The sequence below is a fragment of the Pipistrellus kuhlii genome, unplaced genomic scaffold (assembly GCF_014108245.1).
Source record: "Pipistrellus kuhlii isolate mPipKuh1 unplaced genomic scaffold, mPipKuh1.p scaffold_m20_p_3, whole genome shotgun sequence".
Taxonomy (NCBI): domain Eukaryota; kingdom Metazoa; phylum Chordata; class Mammalia; order Chiroptera; family Vespertilionidae; genus Pipistrellus; species Pipistrellus kuhlii.
Window position 1 is genome coordinate 162,345,723 of NW_023425529.1, and position 24,116 is coordinate 162,369,838.

At 56.1% G+C, this 24,116-nt stretch overlaps 2 protein-coding genes across 2 annotated transcripts in view; both read right to left on the minus strand.

The window, feature by feature from the left end:
• Nucleotides 1-2,516: 2,516 nt before the first annotated feature.
• On the minus strand, nucleotides 2,517-13,021 carry CUNH13orf46 (chromosome unknown C13orf46 homolog). Its single transcript, XM_036456432.2, has 7 exons — nucleotides 12,832-13,021; nucleotides 8,594-8,645; nucleotides 7,830-7,992; nucleotides 7,693-7,740; nucleotides 6,567-6,614; nucleotides 5,304-5,371; nucleotides 2,517-2,612 (listed from the first exon to the last, which is right to left on the minus strand). Exons 1-7 carry the CDS (start codon nucleotides 13,019-13,021, stop codon nucleotides 2,546-2,548), a joined length of 636 nt encoding a protein of 211 aa, XP_036312325.1. The 3' UTR covers nucleotides 2,517-2,545.
• Nucleotides 13,022-15,537: 2,516 nt separating this feature from the next.
• Nucleotides 15,538-24,116, minus strand: part of RASA3 (RAS p21 protein activator 3) — a 118,739-nt gene continuing 110,160 nt past the window's right edge. The window contains exons 21-24 of the mRNA XM_036456430.2: nucleotides 22,812-23,020; nucleotides 21,396-21,499; nucleotides 18,538-18,721; nucleotides 15,538-17,019 (exon numbers count right to left, since the gene is read on the minus strand). Coding sequence (XP_036312323.1) covers nucleotides 16,944-17,019; nucleotides 18,538-18,721; nucleotides 21,396-21,499; nucleotides 22,812-23,020 — 573 coding nt within the window. The 3' untranslated portion in view covers nucleotides 15,538-16,943. The remainder of the gene's footprint in view (nucleotides 17,020-18,537; nucleotides 18,722-21,395; nucleotides 21,500-22,811; nucleotides 23,021-24,116) is intronic.

Genomic DNA, 24,116 nt, shown 5'->3' on the forward strand with positions numbered 1-24,116 from the left:
TAGAGCCCCTCACGCCACTCTCTCAACACTCAGAAGCCCTGTCCACTTGCTACGCACCCCCACTCTCTGCACCACAAAATAGGTATGATAGTAGGACCCACCTTAGTAGGCTGTAGAATGAATGACTTAACACACACAAAACGCTCTACGCATTTGCCATGGGCACAGTTCTCCTGGCTGCTGGTGTTTCATTCTTCCTGCACGGCCCCCACATCACCTGGGCCCACGGTGCAACATGTTCTTTTCCTTTTTTGTGAAAATTGTTGACACTGTCACAGGTGTCTATCACCCCACTTCCCCCCCGTTTTCCCTCCTCCACTCAGCCCCGCCCACTGTGCAACACTTCCACATCTCTCGGATCCGCCTGCTGTGGTGCTCTGGACCCTGAGGTGGGGCAGCCACTGAGCGTCACTTTTCAAAGCGATGTCGTTAACTCTGAGGGCACTGCGTGTAGATGAATTCAGAGGCGCTGGGTGTCCAGGACCTGTCTTTCCCCGGAGAATGGCAGTTCCAAGAGGCCAGGCGTTTGCTTCCATCTCTGCGGTGTGCCCAGAGTTTAGAACAGCGCCTGGCCCATGGTTGGCGTTCAGTCGACATTCATGGGTGACAGTGGGGAATATGCTTGTGACATAGTTTTAAAAAAAAGTGTGGTACTATAGGATGCCAATTTTGTAAAAAAAAAAAAAAAAAAAAAGGCCATATTTCCTTATATAGCTCTCTCCATATGTATCTAGAGAGAGAGAACACTGCAGTGAAATATATGAAAATTCTTACTGATAAACTGAAGGTCATGCGATGATAAATAACGTTTGTTATTTCCCACGTGATGCACAATGAAAATGCATATTGGATTTTGGGGAGAAGGTTAACTTTGGGAAGAATAAGATGGAGGCATGGCCATGGGTGTTTGGGCCCCTGGGAAGGGACACACCCAGGTGTCACTGGTGTTGCTCCATCAGGTATGTCCAGGCTGAAGTGGCTGAGGGCTGCCTGGGGCCTGCCCTGCCCCTGCCCCTGCCCCTGGAGGACTATGTTGCCCTCCCTCGTTTACTGGTATTTGAGTAGGTGTGGGGACAACAGGGACAGAGGAGACTGGGTCAGGCCTGGGTCTACAGGGAGCCACCACCGGGTACCACCGGCCATTTCTATCACAAATGTCACTTTTATGATAGAAAATGTCACTGAGTGAGCCACTTGCATCAGCCACACATCCCCTCTCCATCCCCGAAGGTGATTCTCTGGGGGGCCCCAATGAGCAGGAAGTCCAGGAGAATGACTTTCAGGCAGCCTGGGCAATTTGGCTTCACCCCTCCCTAAATTTCAGTGGCCATCTGGCTGGCCGACCTGGCCAAGCAGGAGGCGTGGGTTCCACCCTCGCCCCCTGCCTGGGCCACTCTGCTGGCCGAGCCTCCGGCTGAGACAGGGCAGAAGCAGCTCGATGGCCACCGGGGGCCTGCAGGTGGCATGGACGAGGCCCAGTGAACAGTGAGACCTGCTTCTGATTGGGGAGGATTTATATGTGAAGTAGCAACAATTAACTGCCAAACCAGCCACGCTGTGCAAGCATAAGCTGCACGTGGCTCAGAATGAGGCCAGCCATGCACAACAGCAAGGGATGGATGATGGACCAACGAAAAAGGCTGGCCCGGCACGGTGCCAGGGGCAGAGGAACCAGAGAAAGGCCTCGGCCAGTGCTGCTCGGTGGTGAGAGCTCACAGAGCCCTGCTTAGCGCCCACCCCTCCTTCCCGCCCGAATCTCCTCCTCCCACCCCAGCCAGGGGGCAAACAATGTGATGAGCACTCAGCACAGTGGCCCTTTCTGTCATCTGCGCATTTGACAGGGCACCCCCTCTCCCCCTCCACTGCCCAGGAAAGCTCATTTCCTGGGCAGCTTCTCAGCTCCCTGATTCAGGCCATCTCCGAGCACCCAGGTAACCTGGGGCTGACTTTGCGGGCCATCCCAAATAGCAGGGCCCACCCCAGGTCTGAGGGTCTGACTTTGTTTATGAGGTTTCCGAGGATCTGAAGGGGTGTGTGTCCGTGGCCTGGGAAGCCCAGGCTTCATGCCATCTCCCTGGGCCCAGCCTCAGGCAAGCTCCCCGGGCCCGCCTCCCTCCCCCATTTCCATTTCATGGGACAAGATGCACAGAAGGAAGGGGGGTCCGCTGAGGGCAGTGGAAGAAGGAGAGCGTCTTTGTTCATTCTTTATTGCGTCTTTCTAAAAGATGGCGTCATGGCTCACCCAGTGGGTCAGTGATTCATTCTCGGGTCACTGGTGCCCTTTGAACAGGTCCCTGTGGTGGTTTTCAGGGCGGCTTGGCTGCATCCCTCTGCATCTCCTGGCCGACCCCAGGAGATAGAAGTGGAGACCCTCGGTTACGGGCCAGAAAGGAGGAGAGGGTGCTGAGGGGAACCGAGGAAGCTGGGGGGAGGTCAGGCAGGCAAATGGCCCCCTCTGTTCTACTTCCTGTCACCCCAGGATCCACGCCCCCCGCCCCGTTCACCTCTGTCACCATGTGCAAATTACCTTCTCCAGGGCTGGGTGCTACACGTTCTCCCTCACCTTCTTCCTGGTGGAGTATGGAATGCAGCACACCCAGCTGGTCCTGGTCCTGGCGGCCAAGAGGAGGGGAGGGGCTGAGAGAGAGGCAGGCCCCGGGCCACAGGTGCCTGGAGTGTGGAGCCCAGGCCCCAGGCAACACCCCTTCAATCCCACATGCACGCCTCAGGGTCTCCACTCCGACCTCTGCTGCACCCCACTACTCATGTCCCGGGGAGCCAAGGTCTTGTCTCTGTGGCTTCTGAGCCCCTGTGCATGAAAGCGGATTCCAATGTAGAGCCAGGCCTTCCTTTCCTCCATATGCCTGAGGGTTACCCCTGTCTGCTGTCCTCTGTCCTGGAAAGCCTGGGCCAGAAGGAACCCATGGACATGAGAGATCCTTCGAGACTAGCTGAGTCAGGTGCCACAGGGTGCCAGGTGTGGAGCCAGCCCAGCACGCTTCAAGAGCACCTCAGCCTGTGCTTGCCTCCCTGTGGGGTGGCTGCTGGGCTTTTCCACTTCCAGCCAAGGCTGCCTCAGTATGAGATGGCAGCCCCCCTCCTTGGCAGGGACCACCATGGTTTGGTGCCCATATGTCCCACTGGTTGCTATGGGCTACTGGCCTATGGGTGCCTGGCCCCACCCTCTGAGTGGGTTTGGAGGCAAGCTGGGCAGAGAAGCCTTTGCTCTGAGGGAAACTGAGCTGGCAGGTGAGGAGGGCAGCAGAACAAACAGGCGACTCCCCAAGAGAATGTCCAAACCTAGCCCTCCACTGCGGACCCCCTTCCCGCTGGCCTGGAGGCCTCCAGTGGCCACCTCTTGCTTTTTGAGTGCCGGCCTGTCTCACAGGTTTCCTGGGGCAGCTGGGTCCTGGGAGTGATAGGCCGAGACCCAGAGACCAGGAGGATGGACCTGGGATTGTCCGACCGTTGGGGCAGAAAATAAAGCTGCCAGGCTGCACTGAATGTGGCTGAACCCAGCACTGTGTCCATGAAGTAGCGGAGAGAAGAACAAAGGCCTGCTTAGGTAAAGACTGCTTATTTCAGGCCTAGATTTGAGAGCGTGAAAAGACCATCCCAAAACCTCTCAGATTGCCCTAACTGGTTTGGCTCAGTGGGTAGAGTGTCGGCCTGCGGACTCAAGGGTCCCAGGTTCGATTCTGGTCAAAGACATGTACCTTGGTTGCGGGCACATACCCAGTAGGGAGTGTGCATGAGGCAGCTGACCAATGTTTCTAACTCTCTATCCCTCTCCCCTCCTCTCTGTAAAAAAGAAAAAAAAATGTATTTCTTAAAAAACTCAAAATCTTTCACGTCATAAAAACTAACGTGACCAGCTGTGTAAGCTGAGATCAGAAGAGAGGTGGGTCTTCTGAGTGAAGATGGAACAAAAATTCTCTCCTGGGCCGAAACCGGTTTGGCTCAGTGGATAAAGCGTCAGTTTGCGGACTGCAAGGTCCCAGATTTGATTCTGATCAAGGGCATGTACTTTGGTTGCGGGCACATCCCCAGTGGAGGGTTTGCAAGAGGTAGCTGATCCATGATTCTCTCTCATTGATGTTTCTAACTCTCTATCCCTCTCTCTTCCTCTCTGTAAAAAATCAATGAAATACATTTTTTAAAAAATCTCTCTCCTGGAATACACACACATCGGGGTGGAAAGAAGCAATAATGACAACAGCCAATTAAGTGAAGGGCCCTAATGCTATAAAGCTTCAGAGCTGGCGATCCTGCTGGCACTGATGGAGGAGCCTGCCTGTGCGTCCGAATCTACACCTCAAAACCATGTGCTCCTGTGTGGTCCTCACCGCTCCTGAGAGGAACTTGGGTAATTTCCAGCTTCTCCTCTTTGTTGTGCTATTCCACCTTATTTAAGTTATTTTAAATGCCTGTGTTCAGTTTTATAAAGCTAATGGAAAAAATTTTTAAGTATGCAAGCAATTAAACCAAGATAATTAATATAGGTGGCCATTCTGAGTGGTAGAAGTTGAATAAATTGCTCTTTTCTTCCTTGTGTTTTTCTCTGTATTGTTTAAAATAAAATAGGTCCCTGGGCCCTTGGGTGGCCTAGAAGTAAGTACCCCGTCTTCTCCCAGCACCCTTTACGGCCCAGGAAGTGGTGGGGCTTTAATGGCCCTACATAATCTTCACCCCCAATAAAGTGTGGGTGGTCAGGACACATGTGAGGGATCATAGCAGGACCAAGGTGTGTGACCTTTTCAGCCCATGAGATGATACCCTACTCTCATCTTCCCTTCTTCCCTTTTTTCTCCTTCCCCTGGGGTTCTCTGCCCATGTTGTTTGCTGGATGGGATGGGAAGAGAGAGTCTGACTATGCAGTCAGGTGGGACTCACAGCAAAGGCTGTGCCAGACCCCTTAGGAGGTTAGATGCCCTGTCGCCTACTCTTAGCCCCTCCAGCCTCCGTAAATGCTTAGGTCACTGCATTCATCTAGACCACATGTGTCAAACACAAGGCCCATGGGCCAAATCCGTCCCGCCAGGCCTTGCAATGTGGCCCGCACCTCGCTGTCATCACTGCACTCCGCTGTGTTTCCATCACAATGACAGTTTATGACTGTTCAGTAAACCATTCGGCCCGCGATTTAGGCTGGATTTTAGATTTTGGCCCCTTCTCTGATTGAGTTCCACACCCCTAATCTAGACTCTAGATTCTGAAGAAAGAGGGAAGGCACAGTGGACCCACTAGAAACGGGGGTGGAGGAACAGTCTCCCCCCCTCCCCAGGCATGAATCCTTTACTCACTCATCTTCTGACAAATCCCCCATGTCCATTTGGGACCGCTTCTCTTCTCTCATGGCACATGTGACCACCTGCGAGAAGCAGCAAAAGCATTTTAGGGAGTGGGGTAGGGGAGGGAGCCAACCACAGGCACCAGGCCGGACATGCTGGGACTGCCCCAGGATCATATGGAGACGTGAAGACTGCGCTGGCCCTGAGCACGAGACTGGGACCCATCAAGTGGGAATTTCTAATTAGGGGACCCTGACCAAGGAACTGTGGCCTGGACACGGGCCACCATGACCTCTATGATTGTAGATCAGGAGACGTGGGCCCTTAGTCTCAACTCTGCCTCCTTGAGTCCTTAGAACATGTGGTGCCCCATGGTAGCCTTGTCAGGAACCAATAATCAGCTCTCTTCACTGGACAGAATGTTCTGAAGGAAGAGAGATAAAAGGTGCAATTTTGGGGGGGAAAATAACCCTCAGCCTGGAGCCTAAATTGGGCAAGACAAAAAATGCCTACAAATGTGACTGCTCACTACAGCAGAAAAATGGAAAAGACATCCCAGAGAGACCTTTGAGTCAAACACTTCTCTTTACAGAAAATGATGATGATAATGGTGATGACGGTGATGATGGGATGATGATGGTGATGCTGCTGCTGAACATGATGGTGATATTGGTGATAGTATAATGATGGTGATGATAATGGTGGTGATGATGGTGATGGTGCCAATGATGGTGATGATGATGGTGATGGTAATGGTGATGATGATGGTGGTGGAATAAGGTGGGACTCAAAACAAAGGTTGTGCCAGATTCCTTAGGTGGTTAGATAATGATACCTAATACTGAGGCTTTCTGGGTACTAGACACTGTTTGAGAGCTTTATAGAACAAACCTGGGGTGTGGGTACTACTAAGATACCCATTTTACATAAGAGACAACTGAGGTCCGGAGAGGTATAGTGACTTGTTTGAGCATTTACTGGTAGAGCTGTAGGTAGAGGCCAGGTCTCCTAATTCCTAAGCTTGTGCCCTTTCTAATACCCCAGCATGACCCCACACGAGGTTCTCAGGGCCCCTGGACACCCTAATGGTTGACCCAGGCCCTAGAGTGTTGGAATGCATGCAAGTTAGACTGAGGGAGGATGCCGTTTTCCCTATCTTTGCCTAAGCCTCCAACACCCATGTGCACGGGGCAAGTTCCCCAGAAAAGCTTTGCGGGCCTGAGCACAGGCATTTCCTGGTGGGTGGATTGGCTTTGCTGTGTGAAGGGTTTTTACCTCTTCAGCATGGTCTCCCAAGTCAATCTCCACAAACATAGATGGTTTCTGTGAACGAAAACCAAAGAGACGTGGATGAAAGATTTGCGTGAGCGAGGGAGGTAAGTAGACTTTCTGGGCGGTAGAGTGGACTCTTGACCCCCAGTCAGGGTCTGGGCAGTTACCACCGGGACCACCAGAACTGGCAGTGCTTGGGGGGGAGCCTCCTGAGAAGATGGGGAGAGAGCTGCTGGCAGTGTGGATGGCAAGGTGTCCATCTCTGGCAGAGGAGGGAGAGGGAGGGAAATGGTCTTCCCACATCTCCCTACTCACCTCCCATTGGGGCCCTGAGCTCCAGAGGGCTTCTCCCACCTTCACCCTCTGAGAACCAGGGCCTCCAGGAGACAGGCGATGTCCAGGTCTGGAGCAGCTCCTCCAAGCCCACTTCAGACCTGCTCACCTGGGAAGCACCTTTCATTCTGCCTCCAGAAACCTACCTGGGGCCCCACGTTACCAGGTCGTAAAGGCTCGCACTGAGGTGTGAGAAGCCCAGGCAGCTCAGGTGTTGCTGCCCCTTATTAGCACCTTGGCTCAGTCCAGAATGTGCCTACAACGGTATCACTTCAATCAACACCAAGGGAAGTATTTGGGGTGGGGGAAGGACTCCCCAGAGCCCCTGGAATCGCACCAAGGACCATCTGTTGTAAATCCTGGTAAAACACATCCAACTACCTCTCCATTCCCTGCCACACAGATTAGGAAGGAGAATGACAACCATCTTCCCTCAGAAAGTGCCCCATGCCAATTGCTACTGTAGCACTGACATGTCTCTGGCCAAGGCATCAGGGCCTGGGACTCGGGGATGTTTCCCTGGGCCAAGGTCAAGATGAGTGCTGTCTCCTGTCAAGGACCCACATGCCTTTAGCCACTGCACTCTTTGGAATTGGGATGCCCCAGCATAAGGCCAAGAGCACAGAGCTTGGCTTGGAAGGCTCTTGGGGGTCAGGACAAGGCTTGGTCCAGCCTGTGCCATGGTCCTATCTGGATGACTTGGGACCACACATCCCCAGTGTGCTCTTGGTCCAGCAGGACTATGCTGGATAGACCTCTCCATCGGATGTCTGTCACCAAATTAAAAAGCTCTTGCCTCTTTTTCCAGAAGGTCTTCCAGCTTTATGGACTCCAACTCCTGTTTCTGTAAGAAGACATCAGACAGGTGACTAAGGGCAGGACGCCGACCCGAGGGGACAGCAGCACATGGATGTTCAGGGACCACGGCCTGACCTTGGCCTCCTGGGAGCGTTTGTGGTCTTCTTCGTGCTCCTCTTGGTCGCTGGCCTCTGAGTCACTCTTCTCAGCCTCTGGCTCCGGCTTTCCACGCTCATGGTCCAATTTTTCAAAGGCGTCCTGCTCCTTCTCCTGCTGGTCTTCCTCGAGGTTTGCCTGACTGTAGGAGTGGAAATAAGGTTTGGGATCAGTGTCATGGAGACAGCTTCCCGGTGACACCTTTCTCCCTCTTGGGTGTCGGCAGCTCTTGGAGCAGCTCCAGCCTGGGTACGGAGGCAGAGAGGGGCCTGAGTGTGCAGGGCCTGCCTCCTTCCTGGGGTCAGAGGGGGCAGAGAGGGCAGAGGGTGGGTGGGCAGACACGTCAGAGCAGGAGGGGAGGGGCCGTGTGCAGAGGATGAGCAGTGATGCTCAAGTTGCGCCTGTCCACTCTCCTGCACACCCAGGTCTTCCCCAGCGTGAGCCTCCACAGGCCCCATCATGTGGGATGACACCACCCCTTTTGGGGGACAGGTGCCAGCTCCAGGACTCTGGGGCCACCACACAGCTGTCTTTGGAAGGCCAAGTGGGGTGGAGGGGGGCGGAGGGACTTTCAGCCCTGAGAACCACCCTGGTTCCCCCGGCCTCAGACCCTCCCATCTGAACCCCCGGGGTCCTCTCAGAGTACCCAGGGCTCCTTCAGGTCCCCCAAGTCTTCACCTAGGTGCTGGCCCCACTTCCCGCCCCGTGGTGAAAACCACCCCTGCCGGACAAAGCCCACCTACCAGACGGTGTCTTCGGCGTTGCTCTTTAGGTCCTTTCCCTGATCTTCAGACTCTGAGGAGGAAGGAGAAGGTGGTCAGAACGCTTCCCCGAGGCCTGCAGCTCAGCCCTGCGAGGACGGGTGGGGCCAGCCCACAGGGTGCCGGGCTCCCCGCAGCCCCAGGCACACTGCGTGCTCCGTGTCGGCCTGATCACTAATGGTTATGCCTAAAGCCAGCCTCGGTTTTTATCCTGACAGGTTGTCTCCTGCCCTGAGACTCCCACTCTGCACAAGGCCCCACCCCACACCACCTCTGCCTCTCTAGGCACTGACTTTACAGGGGCAGCCCAGACACCCGCCTGGAGCCACAGAAGGGGAGGGCCGGGGCGGGGACCCACTGGGCCAGCCTGTCCGACAGGGGAGGGCGATGCAGTCCCAGGAGGTGGCACTTGAGACACATACGGCTTGTCCAGGAACCTCCTGGCCTTGTTCCTCCTCAGAAGGGCGTGGCCAGGGGCCTTTACTAAGGGAAGCGCTGCCCGAGTTCCAGCGAGTCGGGATCTTTGTCCAGTGCACTCAGTAGTCTGAGAACCTGCCTGGCATCCAGGGAGCTGTTCCTCCAGCCACAGCCTTCCATACCCAGCGAGGGTCAGGAAATAATTGAGGTAAAGCTGCATTTTGGTGACTTTGGCAGGATCAGAGCATGAGCTGCGTGAGCTATTTTCACCAGGACACTGACCTCTCACTTCCAGGCTTGTCAGCGGGGAGAGCTTCGGAGGAGTTGTGCAGGGGGGGTTCCCTAACCCTCTTTAGGAGCTGAGGGGCCTCCAAGGGCACGCAAGGTCATGACATTGAAAGTTCTGTTTCTGTGCAGTCCACCTGAGCCGGGAAGGATGGAGATGTTCGGCTCCCTGCAGGAGTGGCTCCTCCCACAATTAGCTTGGTCCCCCACACCGAGGGCCCGATGCAAGCACAGCCTGGGGCGGGGGGGTGAAGGGGGTTCCCCAAAGCTTTAAGTGCTGCCTTTGATGGAAGACATAGCCAGGACACCTCCGAGCAGCTCCCATCTTGGAGAATCGCTTTATGGAAGCTGGTTGTCGGATCCGCTGCTCCAGGCCTTGGGTTCAGGGTTGTTAGTCATCAGTTGTCACAGGCCTCAGGGCTGGGACGACTGCCCGAGAGAGGAGGTGACGGCCTGGTTCCCAGTGGGTGCCCTGCACCCCGCTCCTGCCGTTCTAAGGAGTCTGACTGTCTGGTTGGTCCTCGCCTTCTCTCATGCTGGTTGCCCCCTGACACCTCTCTCCGACCCCTGCCATCTTCCAAGGCCATCCTTCACGGGACCTGGGAGCCCCTGCCCAGCGCTCAGCGATCCGCTTTACAGGGAGCTTTTCATCACGGCCTGACCTTCCTCGTGCTCAGCGCAGGTGGCTTCGGGCTGTGCCATCTGGGCATTGTGTCCCACTGCTCCTGAGTTCCCTGTGGATGCTAACCAGGTGTTCCTCCTCCTCCTGGTTCTTCATGCCCGCACAGGCTCGGGGGGGGGGGGGGGGGGAGGGAGGTCCTGATCTGTGGCCATGCTGCTCACAGGCAGACACTGGCCATGCCGGGGACAGACAGCCATGAAGGCCAAGGGCAGGGATTTGAGAGGGGGCACAGTTGTGTCCTCAGAGAATATTTTAGGGCTTGGGACAGTCGTCCCACTTACACGCAGTTTCTGAGGTCGCCTGCAGTCTGAAAATTTTAAATGGGAAATGCCAGAAAAAAACAATTGACACGTGTTCGTTGTGTGCCATTCTGAGTTGCATGAGGAAACCCCTCACTGACCCGCCCCATCCTGCCCGGGATGGGAATCGGCCTTTTGTCCAGCGCACCCACGCTGTGCACGCTCTCCGCCCGTTAGTCACGGGGCAGCCACCTGGTTGTCAGATCCACTGTGTGGTATCCCCATGCTTGTGTTCGAGTAACTCTTATCTTATTCATAATAGCCCCAAAGCACAAGAGAGGTGGTCCTGGCCATTCTGCTAGGCCAGTGGTCGGCAAACTACGGCTCGCGAGCCACATGCAGCTCTTCCACAGAATACCACATGTGGGCGCACACATACAGTGCGACTGAAACTTCGTGGCCCATGCGCAGAAGTCGGTTTTCAGCTCTCAAATTCCAGTCATTGTACTGTTGATATTTGGCTCTGTTGACTAACGAGTTTGCTGACCACAGTGCTAGGCCAAAGAGGAGCTGCCGAGTGCTTCCTTTCAGGGACAAGGTATGTGTATGTAGGAGAAAACACAGCACATATAGTGTCCATTACTACCCGTGGTTTCAGGCGTCCTCTGGGGGTCTTGACACGTATCTCCATGGATAAGGGGAACCAGGGTAGCTCTCGAGACGTCCCTCGGGGAGAAAAGGAGCAGTGCGGCCTCCGCCTCAGATAAGAGGGCTGACTCATGGTCAGTAGCCTTGAAGCAGGGATTTAAAAACTGACTTCTTTTGGAAAATCATTAGCAGCCCATGGGCCTGTGCACGAGCATGTGTGCGCTTGTGCATGTGCTTTGTATGTGCTTGTGTTAGAAGACATGGGGCTGCCCTACCAGTGTGGCCTAATGGTTGAGAATTAACCCATGAACCAGGAGGTCACGGTTCAATTCCCAGTCAGGGCACATGCCTAGGTTACAGGTTTGATCCCTGTTAGGGGGCATGCAGGAGATAGCGCTCAATGATGTTTTTCTCTGGTTGATGTTTCTAATTCTCCATCCCTCTACCTTCCTCTCTTCCTCTCAAAAAAAAAAAAAAAAAAATCAGTAGAAGACATGGGGCTATCCCAGACAGATTGAATATTTTTTCTTCCTATTATGTATCCAGCAAAAAGAGTAATGCCCTAGACAGTTTGGCTCAATGGATAGAAGGGTCCCGGGTTTGATTCCAGTGAAGGGCACTTGCCCAGGTTACAGGTTCGGTCCCCAGTGGGGGATTGCCAGTGGCTGCCAATCAATCATTCTCTTTCATTATTGATATTTCTGTCTCTCTCTGCCTCTCCCGTCCTCTCTGAAATAAATAAAAATATATTAAAAAAATAAAAGAATCAGTAGAGACATGATTTCTCTTTCCCCATGTTGAGATATGGACAAGGCCTGGGGCAGCCTGGTTGGTGTGTGGCTGGTGAGGCTCCTGCTCTGCACCCTCAGGCTCGGGCTCCGGGAAGCTGAGACCCAGTGCAGCCTGGGACCCTGGGGCCTGGGTGGTGGGACCACAAGCCCCGCAGAAGCCTTTTTACTGCCTCTCCATGGCCGGCGTTATTGGCACACGCCCTCTGTGTCCACTTGCAACATTTCCCACGCAGACCCAGATTGATCTCCTCTTCTGGGAACTTTGATCTTTGTGAGCAAAGTGTGGCCGTGCTCAGAGCCCGAGCGGGAGGGAGACGGAGGACCAGCAGCTCCTCTCTCCTCAAACAACACACCTTCGGACTTTGACACTAGAGAGGAAGAGACATGCTCATAACCTCTGAGAGTCGCCCCTAGAGCGTGAACAAACACGCTGTATTTCCCTTTTACAGTTCCATTTCTTCGGCCTCATCAAAGGCCACCTGCTGGCGACAGGTTCCCAGAACCAGCAGGACTCTCAGTCACTGCCATCCTCCCGCCAGCTCAGGTCCTGTTGCTCTGGGGAAAGTGCCATGAGGAGCCAGCGGGTGAGGGTGGGGGGGAAAGGAGGGGTAGGGGGACGAGTCTGGGTGAGCTAACGTTCAGGATGCAGGTCCACATAAGAACCATTATGGGACCCAGCCCACTTCCACCACACCATGGCATGTTTAAAAATGTCCTGGCGTGGCAAACACAGCTAGCATAAGGTATAAACCTACAGACTTTATCATTTAAGGGCCACCTTAGTGCCAAGCCTGACGGGCAGTACCCTCCCCCACAGGGTCATGGCCAATCCCAGGCCCCAGGAGGCACTGTGGTTCCCTGAATGAGGTGGAGGCTAGACTCAGATACCAGAGCACAACCCGAGACACTGCCTCTGCCGGCCCTCCCGAGGCCGTGGTATTCTCCACGTGTGGACAGCTTTGCAGGCCCACAGTCCGCTCAGTCCTCACCCACTTCATCCAGTTGGCCACCCACCCTGGGGGCCAACATTCCAGCAGGCCTGACCCAAGCCCCAGTGGGTCGTGTCGCCTGAAAGCCTCAGTGTGCCTCGGCCCTCAGGGCTGGGGCAGGGGCAGTGGGGGCGGGTGGGAGGTGCCCTGCACTGGCTGTGGCCCCTACCTAGCTCCTTGGACGGCTTCTGGATGCCGATCGGGGGGTCACCTTTCTGGTGTAAGCTGCCCATGCTCTGGCTCCTCTGCAGTTCAGCCCCCTCGCTGGTCCCCTTGGGGTGCCCAGTGGCCACCCCCAGAGGAGGAGCCCCAGCGCCTGGCCGATGCCTCCTGTACATGGTGGTGGCCTCCTTCTCCATCCTTCTCCTCCCTTCAGGTCTCAGGAAAGAAAAGGGACCCGGCCTCAGGCGGAGGGCATGGCCTCCAACCTCTTCCGAGGCGAGCAGCCCAAGTGTGCCCAGTGGGCCCCTGTTGCTAAGTGTCCCCTGTGACATCACGCAAGGTCAGAGGTCAGAGGTCATCCAGAGCAGCCCTTCCCTCAGAATGCTGGGTTCCCTTCCTTCCAGGCCTTCCTGGCTTGTCCTCCAGAAAAGCAGAGGAAGAGGGGCCAGGGGGCCTGAGGGGGCAGAGGGGACAGAGGGGGCACAGAACAAAGCTGGGCAGGACGAAGGACTCAGAAGTGGTGGGACTGCGGGCATCTCAGGGGCGGGGCAGAGGTGTTTTCTCCACATCCTGCGTGACGAGAGGTGCCCAGGGCTGTCAGGCTTGAGCTGCACTGACCAAGAAACCCCACCTAACTCCACGTCTCAGCTGGAGGCTGCTGGCACTGGCATCACAAAGCACCACGGCCTGCGCGCCTTAACCATTTTCCTTCTGGATTGGAGGCCTCTCTCCTTGGCGTGCGGATGGCTGTCCCGTCCTCCCATGGTCGTCCCTCTGAGCACGTCTGCGTGTCTGTGTCCTGATCTCCTCTTCTCACAAGGACCCCAGTTGCACGGGATTAGGGCCACACTAATGATTTCACATAACCCTAACGCCTCTCATTCATTCATTCATTCATTCATTAATTCATTCAAAAACCAATTTTATTTATTTTTAAATGTACTTTTTTTTATTGATTTCACAGAGGAAGGGAAAGGGGAGAGATAGAAACATTAATGATGAGAGGGAATTATTGATCGGTTGTCTCTGGCACACACCACACAAGGGATGGAGCCCATAACGTGGGCATGTGCCCTGGCTGGAAATCACACCATGACCTCCTGGTTTTTAGGATGACACTCAACCACTGAGCCATGCCAGCCAGACTTTAACTGCCTCTTTAAAGACCCAACCTCCAAATATAGTCACAAGTCTGAGGCACTAGGGGTCAGGGCTTGGCCACTTGATTTTGGGGGGACACAATGAGCCCATAACAGAGCCTAACAGAACATTTCTGATACCCCAACCCCGTGGTCAGCAAACTGTGGCTCTAGTGCCACATGCGGCTCTTTTGCCCCTTGAGTGTGGCTCTTCCACAAAAAAACACGGCATGGTCGAGTCTATTTTGAAGAAGTGGCGTTAGAAGAAGTTTAAGTTTAAAAAAATTTGGCTCCCAAAAAAATTTCAATCGTTGTACTGTTGATATTTGGCTCTGTTGACTAATGAGTTTGCCGACCACTGCCCTAACCGAGCACACGGTTTTCCTTCCTCCAATCATCCAAGATCTTGGGGACAACCAGACGATTGCACTTGGGGTGCCATGACTATTCAGAATGAAGCGGAAGTGGCTCCCTAATTCCACCTGCTCGCTGTCTTCTCCAACAAATTGTAGTATCTTAGCTCACGGGGGCCCTTGGTCACCAAGCCAAGCACCGGTGCAGGGGCAGACGTGGTGCCCACCTTCCCGAGACCTTCCTCAGCGGCACCTGACCTTGGAGGCCACTGATGAGTCACGGCGGTGGGCGCTGAGGGACAGCTCTTGCCTTCAGGCAAACAGGTTTTCTGGAGAAAGAACAGGTGAAAACAGAGCCAACTGTGACCTGCCACTGGGGTCCAGGGAGAGGGCCATCTGTTCCCGTCCCCCAGCCTCCCATGGGGCAGAACTTAGCCCTCCTGGCTCCCTCTGCTGTAGGCCTGTAGGGAACTGAAGTCACTCTGGCCCCTGAATACTCCCCTGTGGTCCTGCTGGATGCTCACGTCTGGGCAGGCGCTTCCCCTCTCCCCCGTGGCAGCCCTGCAGCCCCCACCAGCCCTTGCCCATAGCAGACGGGAGGGGGGCTGGAAAAAAGCAGCAACAGCCGGGCCCTCCTCAAGTCCCTGCCCCCACTGTCACCCTAAGTCCCGCGGCTGCAGCACCCCCAGAAACAGCTGATTCTTCTCAGAACAGCCGACCCAGGCTGGAATTTTAAAAACTATCGAATGAAAACCAAATGGAGAAAAGAAAGGAGTCAGGACATGAGAATGTGCATTCTTCTCCCCAGAGGTGGGTGGCATCCGAGAGGCCCGGTCATGCATCCAGCTCCTCCCTCGCCCCCTCCAGGAGGGACACCACCTCTGCTCGGTGGCATGGGAGGCCTGGAGCCTCTTGCTGCTCCTCTCCCGGGAGGCGGGTTGGCTGGTCCTGGAGCTGGCAGCCACTAGGTGTCAGAGAGAAACACCTCCTCCATCCACACTGAAGAGTCCTAGCGGGACGCCTTCCGACGGCCCTCAGAGTGCCAGCCCCATGCCTTCCCATCCCAGAGCATCATGGCTCCCAGCTCATCCGAAGCCCCACCCTGGACCTCACCTGTGATCACAGGTGCGCCATCTATTTCCCCACCTGCCCACTCCTCCCCGCCTCTCCCACGTGTGCAGTTACCGGGGGCACTCCTGGGAAACCAAGCCAGTCCTCAGCAAGAATAAAAGGTCTGTTTTAATTGGAAGGTAAAATACTTCACAAATCATTAGTATCTTATAAACGGAAACATTCAGTTACAAATCCATGTTAAAAATCGCAGTTCGGTGCAGCCAAAGTTTGCTTTTTTGCAAGGTTGTTCTCCCCCCCCCCCCTTTTTTTTTTTGCGACAAGTTGTGTTCTTATCTGTCATCAGATGGAGCTTGAAGGACAGAACTTGCAAACGGAACGGAGATGGCACGAGGGCACGTGGTCCTGTGTGTTTGAACAGTGCTTTCCAAAGCCGCCACTGTCTGGGAAAAGTCAGCAAGCAGCTCCCTGGCTTCCAACCCTACACCCGCCAATGGAAAGCTGACCCCACTGCTGTTTCTACTGGCTTCTCAGAAACACCCTGCAATACCACCCCCGGGGCCCAGGGGGCGTCTGCACAGACCAGTGCCTCCCATCTCAAGTTCAGGATTTCTCCCCTTGCTGGGTTTCTTGTGGAGGACCTGTAACTAGCTTCCCTTCCCTTCTTGGCTTTGCTGTGGCACCCTCCCCTCCAATGAGTCCAGGTTTGGATGATCCGGGTTATTTCATATCAAAGAGCGAATTAAAAACGTTAAGAAAATCAGTTTGAAAATAACGCACGTTTCTATTTTTTTAAAATATTCCCCAAACTTCTACGTTTAAGCCCCACGGACAGCACAACAACACAACTGGTGCTTGAGGTGGGGCCTGGCGGACACAGCTCCGCTGCTCAGCAGCCCGGGGGCGTCTGCAGGCTGTGGGCTGTGGGCTGTCTCGGCTGTCTCAGCGGACAGCAGAGAGGGACTCTGACCTCCAGGAGAGAAGTCTGGAGCCCCTCCCCCCAGGAACTCTCTGCAGAAGAACCCTGTATCCCCAAAATATCAAGAGCATCCTCAAATTGGGATCTCCGTGCAGTTCTGCACATCCTGGCCACAAAACTGACCCTCTAGCCGGGGGCATCGCCAACATCGAAAGCTGAAACCAGGAGCTGCCTGCCGCGGCGCTGGGACAGCAGGCTCACAGGAGAGGAATAATGCTTGAACCTCCGGCTGCGGGAGGCGGGCTCGGGGCAGGCACCGCAGAGGCCGGCCAGGCAGCAGTGCAGGGGAGTGGCAGCGCTCCCGCAGGCACAAGGCATCCCGCACCCGGTCCAGAAAGGCCAGCTCAGGGCACCTGCCCAGCAGCGTGAATGAAGTGGGTGGCGAGCACGGCAACAGCCCCGGAGAGGCTCGGGGGTCCCGTGAGCTTGGGGCTTGTCCTCTACGCGAGCAAGGAGTGTGTGGATCCCTTGACTTCCTCCCTCTTCCTTCTCGTCTGTGGCCTCCCTCCTTCGCAAAGACGGTGGGGTTCCTGGTGCAGCTCACAGCGCCCTCCTGGGGCAGGACGTTCTCCAGGCTTTAAATGGAATGGGTGGAGACCTCGGACTGCTGCCGGATGTAGCTTTGAAAACTCTTATCTCCGATGGGGTGTTCCCTGCGAAGGGGAGATGGGGGAGAGGAGAACATGAGGCACAGCCCTCCGTTGCCCGTGCTCATCTGCACTGTTTAAGAATCTCTTTTCTTGCCAGGACCGGTTTGGCTCAGTGGATGAAAGGTCCCAGGTTCGATTCCGGTCAAGGACATGTGCCTTGGTTGAGGGCACATCCCCAGTAAAGAGGTTGTGCAAGAGGCAGCTGATTGATGTTTCTCTCTCATCGATGTTTCTAACTCTCTATCCCTTTCTCTTCCTCTCTCTCTGAAAAATCAATAAAATATAGTGTGTTTTTGTTTTTTTTTAAAGTCTCTTTTCTAGCCCTAGCTGGTTTGGCTCATTGGATAGAGCGTCGGCCTGCAGACCGAAGGGTCTCAGGTTCAATTCCGGTCAAAAGCAGGTAGGTACCTCAGTTGCAGGCTCCTCCCCATCCTGGGCCCTGGTCGGGGCACGTGCAGGAGGCAACCAATTGATGTGTTTCTCTCACACCCATATTTCTTTCTGTCTTTCCCTCTCTCTTCCAACTCTCTAAAAATCAATGGAAAAATATTCTCGGATGAGGATTAAAAAAATAAAATAAATAAGACTTTCCCCCCTCTATTTATATATGTAATGTGTATTCTTTGTAATTAATATGAAAAATATAGACAAGCAAAAGAAGACTTAGCCCAAAGCCGCCTGTGGAGGCACCCACTGTGACCCGTCAGTGTGTAGGTCTAGTGCGCACACATGATCATGTGCACAGAGCGTGTGCCGTGCGCCCACACGTGTGTGGGAACCCTGTGCTCCACGGGGGCACGGTGCTGTCTGCTGAATGCCTGGCCCCGGGTCGCAGGCGGCTCGGGCCTGAGCTGCCCGAGCACTGGCACAGCTGCTGCCACAGGGCACAGGGCGTAGGGTGCGCTCCAGGCTTAACCGCGTGGTCCGCGCAGCTGTCTGACAGAGGGCGTAAAGGGAAGCTGGGGTATGCTCTGAATGTCCATGGGGCCAGGATGACTCCTCTGGGAGCAAAGCAGAATCAGCCACCCTGGGAGGTGCTCGCTGGTGCTGGGCTCTTGTGAGCAACTGGTCCAAGGAGGCTTGCCCCTTGCAGTACCCTTTACTCCCCTCCCCAGAGCAAATCCGCCCCCCCACCACCACCACCAGGAAAGGAGGAAGGAAGGGAAGTAGGAAGAGAGGGGGGAGTGGTGGGAGAGAGGAAGAGAGAGAGGGACAAGACAAGATGGGGGCTAGTCCACCAGAACTTGGCTTCAAGAGAGAGGGGGAAAAGGCCGGTTTGCTGGCCCAGGAAAGCCTAATGGTGAAAGTGAATGAGTTGGGAAGGCAGGAGGGAAGATGGGAGGGAGCACTGCTCCCAGGACGCTGCCCAGAGGGCCCGGAGGAGAGGTGAGCCCTGCCCTGAAAGAGCTGGGAAGCCTGCACACGGGTGGCTCTGGGCAGGCAGCACCCCCACCTCCGCTGGAGCTCCCTGCTGTCCCTCCTCCGGGCCCCCACACCATTGCTGGGACTTCCCATACTCACTGGCTCCCATACTTGGTCTTCTTGAACTTGTCCCTTTTATACTGCGCGTGCTCCTGCTCCAGGGCCCCGACCCTGGCGATGACCTGCTTCAGGGTCTTGTAGGTCTCCTGGGGGTCGTCGATGACGAAGGTCAGGTACTCCTCTTGCTCCGGGCCGTCGTACACAGATCTGCTCCCACAGGCCTCTGCAGCGTTGGGGACAGGCTGGAGGTCAGTGCTTGGGGAAGCACCCGGGCTCCTCAGGCAAAGGCTGACCGTTCACAGGCAAATGCCCCAGGAGTCCTCGAGCTCATCACCCAGCCTGGCCGATGCTGGGTGCTGGGCCAGAAAGCCAGGGCCCGGGAACCGAGGCCTCTGATGGTCCAATGCCCCCACGCCAGGGCCCCAGCCCCTCTGACAGCCCTGATCCTGGGTGACCTGTGTCCATCCATGCCCCAAGGCTCATCTAGCCAGGATCAGCAGACATCTGTCTGCTCCGGGACACCAGACCAGGCTGGCTGGAGGGCCTGTGGGATCGGACACGATCAGGCTGGGAGATGAGCTCGAGGACGCCCCCTCTCCGCCCGTCTGTGTGGACGGCTTCCTCAGACCTCCCCACCTGCTCAGCAGGCAGCTTTCTCCTTGGACACCTCACTCCCGCTGAAGACCATGCTGCCCGCAGCCTTCAGAGATCCACAGGAGGCATCCAGATACCTGACCTGGAGCAGCCCCACTCCTGTGCCCTCGCACCAGGTCCCAGCCCCTCCATCTGTCCCACAGCTACGCTGGGCCCCGCGCTCCAGGGCCACAGAGAGACCGGGTGGGGCGACGTGTGCTCCGCAGGGCGCCTGGCCCGGGAGCCAGCGTCGGGAGGGCCCCGCGCCTCTTCGTACTCTGTCCATTATCACAGAAAGCTCTGGGGCCCAGACAGTGAAGTCTGCTTCTGCTCGGGGGAAACCTCTAGATTCTAATTGAAAAATCACGAGTCTGCGCAAAGGAAAATGGAAAAGGCGTAAAGTTTCAAGAAAAAGGGGGTGTGACACAAGAAAGATAAGGGGCTCTACACGGGAGGGACAACAGAGGGGAGAGGAGGAGCCCCAGGCCCCCAAGCTCCAGTGTGAGCTCAGCGCCTTCCTTGTAAGTGAAGCAGGTCAGGTCTGCAGTCACACGGCCTGTGTGTCCTCCCCCGACCCAGCCACTGCTTGTCTCCGCGTGGCTTTGGGCAAGTTACGTAAGCGCCAGAGCCTCAGTTTTGCCCGAGTCTCCTGAGCCCGGGGCAGTGGGAGTGTGAGCTGTGGTGGCCGCAGAGGGAGGGATAGGTGCAAAGGACCCACTGCCGCATGGACAGGTCAAGAGAGCTAAGACCTGAATTAGCAAACGTCTGTGAAGCGTGTTAAAGAGCAGAAACAAAAGGCAGTCCTCACTGCCAGGACAGGGGTCTGCGGCTTAGATGCGGAGGAGAGTCACCGAAGGCCAGCAGGACGGGCGATGGGGACAGGGAGAAGGGCGCAGGCACCGAGCCTCAGCCCTCTGCAGCCCCAGGTGCTGTGCTCACTGCTCCTCGGAATTCGTTCCACTCAGTCCTCGAATTAAGACAACAGGCTGGTGGCGGTGCTGCCCCATTTCCCAGGAGAGGAAGCCAGGGCCTGCCCGGTGAGCCATTTGCCCGGTGAGTGGCTGCCCACTGTGTCTCAGAGCAGATGCCAAAGCTGGCTCTGAATCGAGGCCTCTAAGTCCGGGGAGAACTCCGTCCCTGGCACCACGGAGCGAGGTCTGTGGAGTGCTGGGAGGAACCTGAGAGAGGCCAGGCCCCGAGGACATCCAGCACTAAGAGGGGTGGAGGGGTTTAACTGCCAAAACCACAAAGAAAGAGGAGCCGTAAGCCACACACCTATCAGATGCAACATTCTTGAATGGATTAGTAAATAGATTATGAGCTAAGCTCAGGAAGGGGGAAATAAAACCAACATCAACTAGAACAGATCATGGTAAGCACACTACTTCCTCTTTAAGAGGGTTAGGGAAACGCCTAGCGTGGGAGCATGTTGGTTTCAGTGAAGCAACTGACACACTTTCAGCAAGTAGCCGGGAACGGGGCACAGCGCCCGACGACACGGGACAGGTGCTGGCCACCCTCGGCCCCGGGCCCGAACCTGTCTCCCTAGATGCCTAACCTGTAGACCACATGTGTCAAGCACAAGGCCTGCGGGCCAAATCCGTCCCGCCAGGCCTTGCAATGTGGCCCGCACCGCGCTGTCATCACTGCACTCCGCTGTGTTTCCATCACAATGACAGTTTATGACTGTTCAGTAAACCATTCGGCCCGCGATTTAGGCTGGATTTTAGATTTTGGCCCCTTCTCTGATTGAGTTCGACACCCCTTACTGTAGACGGTGCCAACGACGGCACCGGGGAGGCTCAGAGGGGTTCACAGGCACACCTGGGAGAGACTGCGGCTCCGGCTCCAGACCACCCCCATAAAGCGAATATTGCAATGAAGTCACGCTAATTTCCTGGTTTCCCAGTGCATACAAAGGTGGTTTCACTGCACTGTGGCCTACTGCGTGCGCAATAGCGTATGTCTAGAAACACCAATGTATAAGCCTTAATTGAAATTATTTCATAACTAAAACACGCTGTCACGTGTGCCTTCAGCAAGGGGTGATTTTTCTGCTGCTGGTGGAGGGCCTTCCCTGCTGTTGATGAAAACACAGTCCCTGGGAATCACAATACAGTGAAGCACAACAAGACGAGGTCTGCCTGCACCTCCCCGTGTCACTCTGCAGAACGGTCCACGTGTCGCCCGGGCCAGGCTCCCCCCCCCCCCCCCGCCCCCCCCGTGCTGCTGCACTCGGGGTGAGAGGCTGGCCCCGTCCTCACCTTGCATCTTCTCCAGTTTGCTCATGTACAAGTTGAACAGGGAGTAGATGCGCTCCGTCTCTCGGTCCCCGTCGATGTCCAGCTGGATGTTTGCGGGGAGGCCGCTGCTCGGACACAGTGAGGACGGAAAGCACAGTGCTTTAATCATGGTACTAACTTTTTAAAAAATATATTTTATTGATTTTTTTTACAGAGAGGAAGAGAGAGGGATAGAGAGTTAGAAACATCGATGAGAGAGAATCATCGATCAGCTGCCTCTTGCACACCCCGTTCTGGGGATGTGCCCACAACCAAGGTACATGCCCTTGACCGGAATCGAACCCGGGACCTTTTAGTCCACAGGCCGACGCTCTATCCATTGAGCCAAACCGGTTTCGGCCATGGTATTGACTTTTTAAAAGACCACTGAAGACGACAGAGTGACCCAACTCTGAACTTATTCCCGATGGGCATCTGTGTGTGGTTTGTGAAATAATTCACCGGCACTGAGCAGTGACCCTCTGCCAGGACAGCAAGCAAACAAGGCAGACTTCTTTTGCTGTGAAATGACCCAGGATGAAAACATGCACTTGGGCCGCGTGCCCTGAAGGGTCGGTGGGCTGCCCCAGGTAGGGACAAGTGGGTCCCTCCCCTTCCCAAGGCTCCATGTGCTCCTGCTCCTGCTCCTGCCTGAGGGTACAACAGCGGCCCCTCCCAGACACAGCACCCAGCCTCTCTGGGGAGACAGGGTGCGGGCCGGGGCGCAGACTCCTGGGCAGCAGGGACTTATCCCTTATCCTGAGCCTCAGCACCTTTGCCTGGGAAGCCGCATTTCCTGTTTCTGCCTCTGAGAGCTTTGGGGCATGCACCACATCCACAACCACAGCAAACAGCAGTTGTCACTTTCCTCACAAGTCACATGGGGCATTGGGACTGGCCGTGTGTGAGCCACCAGGCCTCCCTCCCGGACCGCAGAGAGGAGCCTCATGACCGTCAGGGGGCCCAGCTAATGGAGGGGCCGGAAACGAGGAGCTGTCTCGGTTCCCAAAGGTGGGGAGGGTCGACTGGAGAAATCGAACGGGGTGCATCTATAGGGCAGAACGCTTGCAGTGTCTTAGAAGAAACAGGCAGAAAAGGGGTCTTCTCTCTGCCTGGAGCCCCCTCCTCACTGCCACCCGCTCTGCAAGGAGGGCACGCACCCCCGGGGGGGCAAGAGAACCCAGGCGGGCCCGGAGCTCCTGCCAGTCTACATAGTCTGCAAGGGCTCCCTCGGTGGAGGCTCTGGATGACTAGAGAGCAGCCTGGGAGGCTCAGCCTGCGGGTGTGCAGTTGGCTGAGTGGGTGGGGCCTGCATCTTAGCCCCGACTTGACTCCTTGAGGAAACTTCCGTGTAGGGTGCATAACCCGGGTAACCATGCTGGAACCCCGCAGACCTACCCGGTGCACGGGGAGCAGCCGGGGGCCGTGTCCGAGGAGGCCCTGCAGCACAGCCAGTGGCCGTTGAGGTAGGCGGAGGGGTGGTAGACGGTGAGGCGCTTCTGGTTGCACTGGCTCACTTTGGTGAGGATGTCGATCCAGGCCTTGGCCTCCACGCAGTTGTTGGCCTGGATGTACAGCGCCCGCTCTGGCTGGATGACCTGGAACATCTGGAGAGATGGAGAGTGGGCTCGGGGGCCGCCCAGCAAGGACCAGGGGTCATCATCGTCGATGCCTACACACCCAGGGGCTGCAGTGAGAGGATCTGAAGCCGACCCAGAGGCAGACAAGTGCAGTGGCTGCAGTGGGTGCAAAGGGCTTTCTGCTGCCTTTGAACTTGAAAACAGAGCTGGAGCTGCCGCCTGGAGGAGGCAGGTGCAGCAGGGGTCACAGTCAGCCTGGCCAAGGCACTTCCTTCCTGGGGCGTCGGGGTCTCCATTCGAAAGACGGGAGTAGCACCACGTGCCTCGCCCACGGGGCCTCCTGGGGCTGACGGGGGCCTTTACACAGAAGGACTGGTTTCCTTAGGTCCCCTTAGTTTGTAAGCTGGGGGGGGGGTTCCCTGCAAGGCACCTCAGAGCGCATGCTGCCCACCCTCCCGTCCTCACCCCAGCTCTGCCTCCATCCGAAAGGCCTCTCGCTCGCCCACTGGCCACCCTGGGGACTCCTCTTCCTCATTCAGGCAGGTGCTGCCTCCTCCCGGAGGCTTCTCAGAGCCTCCCCTCCTTTCCTATTCATTATTCACTCAACAAACTGTCCTCGGTCCTGGGGACACAGTGAGGGCAGAGAGCGTCCGCCCTCGTGAGCTTCCAGCCAGCAGGATAAAATGAACACAAAGTGCGGGGCAGAGTGAGGGCAGCCCAATGGGCATGTAAGTGTAAATGCTCAGAATAAACACTCCTCCAGAGGAGAGCAGCGCGGTTAGGAGTTAGTTAAACTGAGTGGGGAAGGCAGGGACGGACAGTGTCTGGGGCGGCAGGGACAGCAGGTGCACAGGTCCTGGGGCAGCAGAGACAATAGGTGCAAGGTCCTGAGCATCAGGCAGGGCCGGGCGCTCCCGCAGGAGCAGGCCAGCTGCACAGGAGGGGGACATGGGGAGGTGAGCAGGCTGAGCCCTGGAGGCTCTCACACTGACTTGTCAGAGGGCGTGAGGGAAGGCCGGGAGTCAGGATGCCACAGAAGGGGACAGTGACCTTTCCCAAGGGCTGGCGATGAGCGCCGGGAGGAGGAAGGAACAGGAGTCGGTGGATCTGGGAAAGGGCTTTG

Excerpts from the sequence above, each read along its gene's own strand:
- CUNH13orf46 (XM_036456432.2), bottom strand. The coding sequence starts at position 13,021 with ATGGAGAAGGAGGCCACCACCATGTACAGGAGGCATCGGCCAGGCGCT. Across the intron at positions 7,993-8,593 it reads AACGCCGAAGACACCGTCTG|TCAGGCAAACCTCGAGGAAG; the intron begins GTAGGTGGGCTT and ends CCACTCCTACAG. Across the intron at positions 7,741-7,829 it reads AACGCTCCCAGGAGGCCAAG|AAACAGGAGTTGGAGTCCAT; the intron begins GTCAGGCCGTGG and ends GTCTTCTTACAG.